Below are 13,143 nucleotides of genomic sequence, written 5' to 3' on the forward strand. Positions count from 1 at the left end.
CAATATTCCGTAAACTTTTCCCCATTTTCATTCATCTCGCCAAGACCGTGTATACCCATGATATGTTTCAGTCCTTCATTTTTTGAGCCAACCTTCGCATTGAAGTCTCCCATAACTATGAGAATATCTTTCTTACATTTTTTCATTGTGGTATTTCGCAACATTTGGTGGAATTCTTCCTTTCTTTCCAACTCCGATTGTTCTGTAGGTGCATAGTATTGGCTATTGGCCACCTCACCTCACTCGATCCCAGAATGTCCAGCCCGTAGTTCTTCATTTCCTGTGTCACTTGTTTTAGTCTGCTTTTCTCCCTCAGGGTTCTCACATTCCAGAAACCAATTTTCGTTATCCTCTTCATGCCAAAGGTTGTCGTCAGATTATCCGTCCGGTTTTGTAATTTCGCTTCGGTTTCTATAATCAGATTATTTAAGAAGAGCGAGTGATTAACCCACTGCTTCCGAGTGCCTTGACGGGGCTGCCATCTTAAGCCTGAGGCACCAGGCTGATTTTCTGTTGGGGTTTCTTCCCTTAGCCTTTGAAGTTCCCACTTCTACTGCAAGGCAGCAGTTCCTATTTTATTTACCCAGAATAGGAGGGTTGCACCTTCCTTCAGTTCCACCGTTCCGAAGTCCCTCTTCTCCGCCTTCACTGCCGTTGAGGTGTTCGCCATAACCCTGGCAAGGGACCCTTACATGGGACTACCAGCCGGGTAAGTTGGACCAAGGTTTTTTAAAGAGGTGTTACTCCTCTATCACTCGCCCTTTGTCCTGACTTGTGACAGGCAGAGCCTGGCTTCTCAAAACATGGGGTTACTCCTAGACAGGACATACAAAATATTTTCAATAATCATCTATAATAGGATAAGTTTACAACTTGAGAAAGAACTAGGAGAATATCAAGTAGGAAAGAGCTGTCCTGATCAGATCATGAGTCTTAAGTTGATAATGGACTCTAATAGGAGAAGAAACAGAGATATGGTGATAACATTTGTATATATCCAGAAACCTTATGATTGCATCCATAGAGAATCTCTGTTTAAAATTTTAAGATACCGTAGATGAAAGAAACAGAGCGAAACAAATAGTTGTTGAATCCAAAAAGAAGTATTTGGAAGATTTTGGTAATAAGCTGGAAAGGCTAGGTCAAGCAGCAGGGAAGCCTTTCTGGACAGTAATAAAGATAGGAAGGGAGGGAAAAAGGAAATGAACAGTGTTCTGAGTAATTCAGGTGAACTCATAATAGAACCCAAGGAATCACTGGAGAGGTGGAGGAAATATTTTGAACATCTTCTCAACGTAAAAGGAAATCTTCCTGGTGGTGTTGCGAACAGCCAAATTCGTGGGGAGGAGGAAAATGGTGTTGGTGAAATTACGCTTGAGGAAGTGGAAAGGATGGTAAATAAACTCCATTGTCATAAAGCAGCAGGAATAGATGAAATTAGACCTGAAATGGTGAAGTATAGTGGGAAGACAGGGATGAAATGGCTTCATAGAGTAGGAAGATTAGCATGGAGTGTTGGTAGGGTACCTTCGGATTGGACAAAAGCAGTAATTGCATCTATGTATAAGCAAGGGAACAGGAAGGATTGCAACAACTATCGAGGTATCTCATTGATTAGTGTACCAGGCAAAGTATTCACTGGCATCTTGGAAGAGAGGGTGCGATCAGTAGTTGAGAGGAAGTTGAATAAAAACCAGTGTGGTTTCAGACCACAGAGGGGCTGTCAAGATCAGATTTTCAGTATGCGGCAGGTAATTGAAAAATGCTAGGAGAGGAATAGGCAGTTGTGTTTATGTTTCGTAGATCTAGAGAAAGCATATGGCAGGGTACTGAGAGGAAAGATGTTCGCCATACTAGGGGACTATGGGATTAAGAGTAGATTATTAAAATCAATCAAAGACATTTATGTTGACAATTGGGCTTTAGTGAGAATTGATGGTAGAATGAGTTCTTGGTTCAGGATACTTACAGGGGTTAGACAAGGCTGTAATCTTTCACCTTTGCTGTTCGTAGTTTACATGGATTATCTGCTGAAAGGTATAAAATGGCAGGGAGGGATTCAGTTAGGTTGAAATGTAGTAAGCAGTCTGGTCTATGCTGACGACTTGGTCTTAATGGCAGATTGTGCTGAAAGCCTGCAGTCAAATATCTTGGAACTTGAAAATAGGTGCAATGAGTATGGTGTGAAAATTAGCCTTTCAAAGACTAAATTAACGTCAGTAAGTAAGAAATTCAACAGAATTGAATGTCATATTTGTAATACATAGCTAGAACAGGTCAATAATTTTAAATATTTAAGTTGAGTGTTCTTCCAGGATGGTAATATAGTAAGTGAGATTGAATCAAGATGTTCTAAAGCTAATGCAGTGAGCTCGCAGTTGCAATCAACAGTATTCTGTAAGAAGGAAGTCAGCTCCCAGACAAAACTATCTTTACATCGGTCTGTTTTCAGACCAACTTTGCTTTACGGGAGCAAAAGCTGGGTGGACTCAGGATATCTTATTCATAAGTTAGAAGTAACAGGCATGAAAGTAGCGAGAATGATTGCTGGTACAATCAAGTGGGAACAATGTCAGGAGGGTACTCGGAATGAGGAGATAAATACTAAATTAGGAATGAACTTTATGGATGAACCTGTACGCATAAACTGGCTTCAGTTGTGGGGTCATGTGAGGCGAATGGAGGAAGATAGGCTACCTAGGAGAATAATGGGACCGGGCGAGTTTTCCATGCGGTTAGGGGCACGCAGCTGTGAGCTTGCATCCGGGAGATAGTGGGTTTGAATCCCACTGTCGGCAGCCCTGAAGATGGTTTTCTGTGGTATCCCATTTTCACACCTGGCAAATGCTGGGGTTGTATCTTAATTAAGGCCATGGCCGCTTCCTTCCTATTCCTAGACCTTTCCTGTCCCATCGTCGTCATAAGACCTATCTGTGTCGGTGCGACGTGAAGAAAATAGCAAAAAAAATAAAAAATAAAGAGAGAATAATAGACTCTGTTATGGAGGGTAAGAGAGGTAGAGGGAGACCAAGACAACTGTGGTTAGACTCAGTTTCTAATGATTTAAAGATAAGAGGTATAGAACTAATAATGAGGCCAAAGCACTAGTTGCAAATAGGCAATTGTGGCAATGTTTAGTAAATTCACAGAGGCTTGCAGTCTGAACGCTGAAAGGCATAACAGTCTAAAATGATAATGTATGTATGCATGTATGTATGTATGTATGTATGTATGTATGTATGTATGTATGTATGTATGGACTACACCCTAAATTAATAAACATGATAAAATTGACTCTCACTAACACCAAATCAAAAGTGAAGTTTAGGGGTGAAACATCAGTCATTTGAAATTAAAACTGGACTATGGCAGGGAGATGGGCTCTCACCACTATTATTTAATTGTGCTCTAGAAATGGTAATGAGGTAATGGTTTGGGAAATGTTACCCAAAAATAAAGGTTGGACGAAAAATCGAAACAAATTACCTGAGTTTCGCCAACGATTTAACATTACTAGCAGTGGACATAAAAGAAGCAAAAACCCAGATGTCAGAACTTCAAAACATTGCAAATAGAATTGGCCTCAAAATATCATTTGTTAAAACAGAAATTATGCCCCAAAAACGAACACAACTAAAAGAAGTTACTATAAATGGTAATAAAATCAAAATAGTAACTCAATTTAAATATCTTGGAGAAGTAATAACATGTAACCTAAATAAGATATCTACAAAAAGAAATGTTTGTCAATAAATGCAAACATAAAACACTACAACATAGTTATAAAACTGGAAGCTACATATGCAGCAGAAACACTTATTACCCGAATAAACAAAGACTGACAGACTTCAGAAAATTGAAAGGAGGATTGGAAGAACCTGCGTCAACAAAAAATACCAAAAAGGTGGGCAGTGGCGGATAATACCTAACAAAGTCGTGTACAAAGAGCTATAACCCATTACAGCTACTATGCGTAAGAGGAGACTGTGATTCTTTGGACATGTCATGAGGATGCAGGATTCGAGACTTCTGAAACAACTAGTACAACACAATCTTGTCTCAAAAAATACCACTACCAGACGAGTTGGCCATGCGGTTAGGGTCGCGCAGCTGTGAGCTTGCATCTGGGAGGTAGTGGGTTCGATCCCCACTGTCGGCAGCCCTGAATGTGGTTTTCCGTGGTTTCCCATTTTCACACCAGGCAGATACTGGGGCTGTACCTTAATTAAGGTCACGGCCGCTTCCTTCCCACTCCTAGGGCTTTCCTGTCCCATCATCATCATAAGACCTATCTGTGTCAATGCAATGTAAACCAAATAGCAAAAATAAAAAAATAAAAAAAACACAACAGGGTGTAAATGGATCAGAGAAGTAAGAGAGGATGTGAAGGAAATAGGTCTTACAACAGAAGACACCACAAATAAGATAAAATTGAATATAAAACTCAAGAATACAAACCTCCGCTTTACACAAAACAAACCAACAACACACATATTTTCAACTGAGGAAAGGGCATGAAGATCAGAGTGCCTGAAGAAGTACTGGGAGGACCGCAAAGCCCAAACAATCCCTTCAATGAGACCTGGACTGACTAAAGTGATCCTATGCGGTCGTAGAAGAAGAAGAAGAAAAATATTATGTATTGAATAGGTGGAGTTTCTTAATCTAGTATTATTCTTTGACTTTTAAGTGGAATGTTTTGAGCTATCGGTGAAGAGATGGTTTGGAATGATATTACCGTATTTACTCGGGTGTTAGACCCCCTCGCGTATTAGACCCCCCCATGGCTTTTTGAGACGAAGAAAATGAAAAAAATAAATCTCGCCTATAAGACCCCCCAACGTAATTCGTCAGAGAACGATGGCGATTCCGCTTCGAAGCGGGTGCAAGTCTTATTGCAGCTCTGATGACTTCGTACAAATTTGTGAATAGTTTCGTCCGTACGACCTACGCAATGAAAAACGTGTCGAATCCATGCGGTACAACTGTGTTTCGTAGTTAAGAAATGTCCGCCTCTGTAGCGTAGGTCTATTGTAACTCTGATGACATCGCACAAATAGATGAATAGGCCTAGCTTCGTGTCCAACCCGCGCATTCAAGCATGCATCAGTCATGCTATATGTCTGTGTTTTGTAGTTAATAATGTCCGCCAGCGTAATGGTTAGCACAGTTAGTTGCTTTTTTCGGAGGTCTGACTTCGATTCCTGGTACCGTACTGCCAGAGATTTACGAATGGCAGGAAGGTTGATATGCGGTAAAAGCGGTACATGTAACTCCCCTCCACTGAGGATGTGTCTAAAAAGAGCTGTACCACCTCGGGATGAGGAAACGAGTTTACTTTAGTTGAGAAATATTCACGGTTGTTGCTGTTTATACAGCAGGCGAGATCATTAACAAAGTGTTAGTTTAATATCTCGTAACTCGGACTAATATAGGTGTATATTTGGAGAGAAGTAAGTTTAAAACGTGATAAAAGCTATCCAATTAAAACTATTGTTTTACTCGCCAACATACCAAACAAATAATAATAATTATAATTGTATATCCCCACGTACTTAAAATGATTTTCGGAGACGCCAAACAAAACATACTAGGGGGTGCGTTAATAAAAAAACAACGAACGTACAAAATTAAACATTATGATGATAAAACGCATTACCGCCACACCTGTAGGTATCCATAAATGCGGTATATTTTCTTGTTATTTATTTATATTTTTTCTGTCAAACTTTTGGCACTATCAGGGCGATAATATACCTAACCTAAACAATATGGTCTGTCTCATCTCATGGACAGCTGTTTACGCAAATTCTGATGTGATAAATGTAGAGAACAAGCATGAAATATATTTAATAATAAGGGTCTGTGTTTCAACAGCCGCAGTTATCAAAAGAATGTTTCCAGTTACTATGTATTACATTCGGAAGTACAACTCATAACATACGCTAGTTATCAGCTGATGGTTTGGCATACCTTCTACAGTACGGCTTTATTTGGAAGGAGTGGCTTATACTACATATACACCAACTGGGAAAAGATTTACACTGTTTAGACTCTATAGTCGGGAACGAAATTATTTTTAAAAGGTTCAAAAAGATGGGACTTCGTATGCTCTTGACTGCAGTGCATGGCTCAAAGAGAATGAAGTATGAAGCATGGCTGCCGCGACTGACGAGAGATAGCAGTGAAGATGACGTTACATTGAATGCCGACACGCCGCGCCGGTAGCAAGGCAGGGAATTTGGCGGCGCAAGGCGATAATTCAAATGAAAGCAGTGATCAGGTTTACTGTGTGGTAGGCCTACTGCTGAACTGACAGAGACAAATGACTGGCCATCAAGTTCTTTTGTATCAATATTTAATTATATGGTAACAAGATACCCTTATCCCTTTCTTCTACGGGATCGAGTATGAAGTGAGACGAATCTTCGTAGCAAGTTTTTTAGGGCCATATACTCTTCCTGACGTCAACCTCACCTGAGGAATTAATGAGATGTGATATGAGTAACTAAAATGGGCTTTTATATGTACCATAGGCCTAACAGTCGTGTTCACCATTTTTTATCTTTTTACGTTTAGAAATACTGCCTTCCGACGAAAATATGCTGATATATGTTGTCTGTAAAAGACGGAAAAGTGGTATGGGTGGAGTTATAAACTGAAGGAATGCCTATTGTGTGTGTGTTATCATGAATATGTACTTACTATTGCTGTTGTGGTTGGGTTGCGTTGGATTTGACTGCCTGGCGTGTACTGTATCATATATCAGCATAGAGTTATAGACGATGAAGGAGCCACCACTCTGCATCAGAATACTTACGCACAACCTAGACCACAATTTACTCCAATACTTAAAGATAATGCCAATCACAGCTGCACATATTTACCTCTGTCTATATACTGGATTTGTTAATAATAGAGGATTTTACCACCCATACAAGTGGAGACATTTTAACACAAAACAGGACATCCTAAGAGAGCACTGCCTATGAACGCAAGCACTGATTTATTCTGTAACTATATTGGAATCAAAACAAGAACGTAGACTTACGCAAGACGTATAAATTCATTTCAACTAAAGTGTTTTGTAGACATTATTATAAAAGGATTTTAACATGTACTGTGTATTTTAATATGTGATTTTAACAAGCACTATGTATTTTAAAGTGTTTAATGTACTTGTAATTTAGAATTAAGTTTAAGTTAAGTTCCACAAATGAATTTTAGGCCTGAAAGATAACTCCACACCTAAGTACCTGAATTGTATTATATTAAACATTTTACTCTCAAACATGCCCAATTTGGACGCTTGGACATAATGCTTCCCCATGGCTTCTCCATTTAGAAAGGCACATTAACTATTATTTGACATATGTAAAGGTATCAATGTACAGCTGATGATGACTGTTTAGGCTCGAAACCGGTCCTGTAGTTAATAATAAAATTGTATTGATAAGGTGGAACCTTTCTTATCTATATATTAGTGAACTATTAATACGGAAATGAAACTTGTGAATCAAGATGATAGGGTACCTGCCACCTGCGTGACTGCCCTAAATGCAGGTCATTGGTGATTTGAACAACTTTTTCTCTGTTTTTATGTTACCATGTTCATAATTTGTTCCATGTGTCTGATATTGTTTATTTTATTTGAAGGGATGATGCTGGTGGAGATGCTGATGCAGCAGCTGGTGCGGTAGCATCTGCGGGAGCCAACTTGAGAGATAGTGTAACTATGCTTATGGATGCTATTGGTCATGTCTTAGCCAATATTCCTGTGCGAGAATTTGACGTGGTTGTGGATGACACAGATGACGAACAGAACAGACCTGAAACTTGATGTGTATTACCACTTCAGTATCCATTCATAACATTCTAGCCTTTTCTTCTGTTGCAGACAGTTCTGTTACTCTTGTGCATAAAGACAGTAAGCTATTAATGTGCCCCCTCCCTCTGGTGTAATTATATTCAAAAGACCCTGAGTAATGTAATGATTGTTGAAATCTTAAATTAAATGTTGTATAACAAAACTAGATATTTTCTGTATGTGGTTGTTTATTTCTCTCTACACCAACACTTGTTTCTTTGACTTTTCAGTTACCAAGCAAGTGGCTGGGTGGTTTGGGTCACGTAGCTATCAGCTTGTATTTGGGAGATATTGGGTCCAAACCCACTGGCATTTGGGAGATAGTGGGTTCGAACCCCACTGTCAGCAGTCCTGTAGGTGGTTTTCCGTGGTTTCGCATTTCCGCATCAGGCAAATGCTGGGGCGATACCTTAATTAAGGCCACGGTTGCTTCCTTCCCACTCCTTATCCTTTCCTATCCCATCGTTGCCATAAGACCTATCTGTGTCGCTGCGATGTAAAGTAAATTGCTAAATTTTCAGTTGCTGAATAACTAAACATACATTATATTTAATATTGAATGAATGAATGAATGAATGAATGAATGAATGAATGAATGAATGAATGAATGAATGAAATGAAAATGAAAACCTACAACCTGTTTTCCAGCCAATGACCAGGTCAGGGATGGAATGAATGAAGCCCCCATCTTGTGGCAAGGATAGGAATTATGCCGGCTGCTGAAGCCTGTCGCACTCCTCTGGGGCCATGATTAATGACTGACAGATGGAATGAAATCATAGTGAAGAGTGTTGCTGAAATGAAAGATGACGGGGAAAACCAAACTACCCAGAGAAAAACCTGTCCCGCCTCCGCTTTGTCCAGCACAAATCTCACATGGAGTGACCGGGATTTGAAGCACGGTATCCAGCGGTGAGAGGCCGGCGCGCTGCTGTCTGAGCCACGGAGGATAGTATATTTAATATTACACTTTCTAAATTACTTATGCGACCAATTTTGAAGGATTGCGTTTTTTAGGCTTTCCTTGTAAGAGGGGTGGAAGAGGTCACAGTATAAAGGAACAGCTTCAAACATTTTATAAAACACTCAGATGCCACCACTGACTTTAGTTATCTTAGTAAGTAAAGAAAATGGGGGCTGGACAGCAGTGCATGTAAAACAAGAATGCAGACCTCATTGCCACAGTTGAGGAGTGTCTGAACAAAAACCATTAAATCCAGTTTTCTGTATTTGGTTTCAGGGAAGAGTTTTTGGTTTAACATGTATGATTCTGTGAACACACAATCAAAAACTCAATAAATACACCTTAAAATGTAGTCTGAAATGCAACAGTGAGATCACAAACAGGACAAACCCAGTGAAGTATTTATTAGAGAATGCCAGTTATTATGACAAAGGAAGAATATACAAAATATACAAAAAAACATGGCACTGTAGTAACTTTAGAAAAGGACTTTGTACTATGGAACATTAAATCCCTGGAGAGCATAGAATAATAAATATAAAACTGACTAATTTAATGAATTGCAGAGTATTTCTGGTAGGAGGAGAGACAAGTCAAACAAAACCAGTCTTGTTCTTTTCCTTCTCCTGTTGCCCTTGTCCGGGAGCTCCTGGGTCGGGCAGTAGACCATTGTAACTGTTCACTCTCCTACTCTTCTCATTAGAGGAGACGAAAGTTAATACCTGGGGACACATGAATATAAATATAAACGATATGTGGCTTGCCCACAAATTGCCACGCAAATAGAATCAAATTATCATTCCATGGTTTCCCATTTCTCTATGTAATGTTTGGGCACCAGCGTTACAGTTTTAAACAAAACTGTAAAGCAAACTTTATATTTACTAGCATAGAGACATATACTTAAATCACAGGGGTAGGATTTTAAATAATTAACCATTAAGTATCGCTTGAGAAAAAAAATTAACGCAATATATAATAAAATTAATTTATTATACAAAAATGAAATGAATCAGAAAAGTTCCTTAAAGCTTGGAGGGATTTTAGAATTTACGTTACTGAAATTAACTGTTTCTTGCTTTACCTAATTGAGGCTCACCAATTACAGCTTCCGTTGTGGTCATCTGGATTCCGTGGTTACTCGTTCTGCTCTTCTCATTGTAGAGTTGGCTCCATGGACATCCTTCCTTCTGTGATATGGTTTGGGCTGTCTGGACTAGCACTCCCTAATTGCCTAGTCTTTAAATTAGACATTGGCCCTGTACTTATGAAAATTGATCACTGTTGATCGTAGGAGGAGAAAATTCAGAGATATGAATTTTTCCATGTTAGCAGAAAATCTCAATCCAACTTAGCTATTCTACTGATAAAATACAGACTGGGGACCGATATGGTCAAGTTTGTCGAATACAGACTTGTACCAAATTCCGCGGACTTTAACTAAACGTACTTCTTCGTCCAGAATAATTACTGAATATATCACAATACGTAAGCTTGTTTCGTCTCACCCTCATCCGACAGCATCATAGCAGCTAAGTACTGTGTCGAAGCGACAACACACTGTATGAAAAATAACTATGTCTCGAAGCGACCACTCACTGTCTCAAAAATAATAAAGTAGTTGTGGTTCTGGTAGTGTCGTGAGTCCAGGGTTGCTCTGCGCTATTTAATATATCCCCGGGCTCTCCCCACTCTTGGTAACAGCTCAACACCAAATCTCAATACAACGAAGCATCTGATTTGTAGATCGAATTATCACCTCCCTCTCTTCATTCTTCACAAGTAACCAGTAGGCGTGGCGATGATGTAGTATTCTCGCTTGTTAGCCTCGCACGCGGGTCGCTGTATACTACCTTTGCTCACGAGTTTAACCCGTGAGTCATCCAACTTCCCCGCTTCAAGAATAACTTTTCCGTGTACACAAATATGAGATGAAATGACACCAACTATGTCTCAACATATTGACCATATTTACAATACATAATGAATTCCTATCCTACATAATATATTCATTTAAATAATAAATGATATTCTAATACAATATGATTCCAAAAGCCTTATTTACAAATGATTGAAGTTGACTTAGTATGTCATATGAATAATTGCCGTTGGCGGATAATCTTGATATCGATTGATATCGCGTAAAAGGATTGAACACTAAATTAGTATGGCTGGAGAAGCCTGGACGGTTACACCATTGACCTCCATTTTGCCCTCTCTTTGTCTTGATTCATTTTGACACTTCATATAGTCCATTATTATGGTAGTCTCAATACACCCAAATGCATTTTATACGAGGGCAGATCGGAAAGTAATGCACAATAATTTTTTTCTCCCGTGGTAATTCAGCTGGACAGTTTGAAGTTTGTGCTACAGAGGGTATTTTAATTTTGATTTCATGTGCAGAGAAGCCTGAACTATGAAACAAACATGGCGCGCATGTTACTGTCATCCACATGTGAAGAGCAGCGAAGTGTAGTTCGATATTTGTGGGCCAAAGGGCATGCACAGAGTGAAATTCACAGGGACATGCGTGGCGTGTATGGGGACGACTGTCGGGACCGTAGCAATGTATCCGGGTGGAGTGCATTCTTCCAAGAGGGCCATGTAAACCTTACTGATTGGCCACGCTCCGGGTGGCCGGAAACAGCTTCAACTCCACAGAATGTCCGCGCCATTAAGCCAGCAATTTTGAACGACCAGCATATGTGACTGTGAACCTTATTGCAGACGTTCCACATTTTGTACAGTGCGGTGTACGACACTGTTCATGACACGTTGAAATTCCGTAAAGGTAGTGCTCGCTGGGTGCCTAAGAAACTGACAGACAACCACAAAGGCCAGCGAATGATGACAAGCATGGGTCACTTAACGGGTTACACCACAGAAGGGTATGACTTTCTGAAAGGAATAGTCACTGGTGATGAGTTGTGGGCGTACCACTGCAGCCCAAAACTAAGCAGGCCTCTATGGAGTGGAAACATGCTGGTTCCCCAATATGAAAAAAAATTCAAAGTGACTCAATCTGCTAGCATACCTGCCAACTTTCCCGATTTAGGCAGGTGACTCACGATTTTCGATAGTTTTTCCTGCCTTCCGATTATTCTATTATTTCTCCTGATGTTAGCTTATTTTTTTGTGAACTTCAAACATTTGTTTTCAAATCCCACCATTTCAGTTTTGTACGTCAGTGACCAGAAGTCCTTCGCTCATTGGCTGCCTTCAAATGAAATATCTATGTTTATTAATACAAGAAATGCACGCGAATGTGCGATGTTTATAATACCTGTATATCACGACGTGTACTTCGATTGTTAGTCTCTTGTCGCGTGCATGTTCATGTTCGTTCACATCAGTCTAGTTGATTGTAGAGACTAGTCGCTAGAATTGGAGCCTTTTGTAGTAATTTAATGACAGAATTTCAAAAACAGAGGCTAGTGACTTTTCTAGAGATTTTAGGAGCCATTTAGAGACAATTGTAGCAAATTTTAATTTATTACTTGATAAAAATAGCATTGTACTTCACATAATCATGCGGGCGTGTGATGCAATATATTATCTATGCATTTGCTAAATACTGGCATCTAAGTGCATGACTGGTTGACACGTGTTGACCATGAGTTCATACTATTTTCGGAAGGCTTATCAGAGACCGATCATCTCCCTCATATACTTCCTGTGAGGGAATAGACATGTAGAATTTTTTTTTGATATTGGCTTTACGTCACACCGACGCAGATAGGTCTTATGGCGATGATGGGATAGGATAGGCCTTGGAGTCGGAAGGAAGTGGTTGTAGCCTTAATTAAGGTACAGCCCCAGCATTTACCTGATGTGAAAATGGGAAACCACAGAAAATCATCTTCAGGGCTGCTGACAGTGGGATTCGAACCCACTATCTCCCGGATGCAAGTTCACAACCCCGCGCCTCTAACCGCACGGCCAATTCGCCCAGTGATGTGTAATTTTAAGCCTTGTAGCCTCATATAGCAACAATCAGGTTTCAAATAATAAGTGTTATAATATGTACCATAGTACTCCTGTATTGTGCAAGACGTATAGAATAAGCAGTTTTGACCAATTGTATCTCCTGATTTTTGGTTTTGTAAAGTTGGCAGGTATGTGTTAGTAAAGTGCTTGTGACAGTGCTCTGGTACATGTTTGGTGAAATTTGCTGAACACGGGACCACTGTGAATGTTGCAGCCTACATTAAAACTTTGGTTAAGTTGCGTTGTGCACTTTGTGACAAACACCGCAACATTAATGCTGATGGTGTCAAACTTCTGCATGACAATGCCCGTCCCCATGTTG

General features: G+C 39.8%; 1 protein-coding gene across 1 annotated transcript in view; it reads left to right on the plus strand.

Moving 5' to 3' along the window:
• The window catches only part of Nulp1 (Nuclear localized protein 1), a 97,298-nt gene extending 89,263 nt beyond the window's left edge, over positions 1-8,035 (plus strand). Inside the window, exon 10 of the mRNA XM_067146811.2 lies at positions 7,657-8,035. Within this exon, the coding sequence (XP_067002912.2) occupies positions 7,657-7,840 (184 nt within the window). The 3' untranslated portion in view covers positions 7,841-8,035. The remainder of the gene's footprint in view (positions 1-7,656) is intronic.
• The last annotated feature ends 5,108 nt before the right edge of the window (positions 8,036-13,143 follow it).

Source organism: Anabrus simplex, chromosome 5 (assembly GCF_040414725.1).
Source record: "Anabrus simplex isolate iqAnaSimp1 chromosome 5, ASM4041472v1, whole genome shotgun sequence".
NCBI classification, from domain to species: domain Eukaryota; kingdom Metazoa; phylum Arthropoda; class Insecta; order Orthoptera; family Tettigoniidae; genus Anabrus; species Anabrus simplex.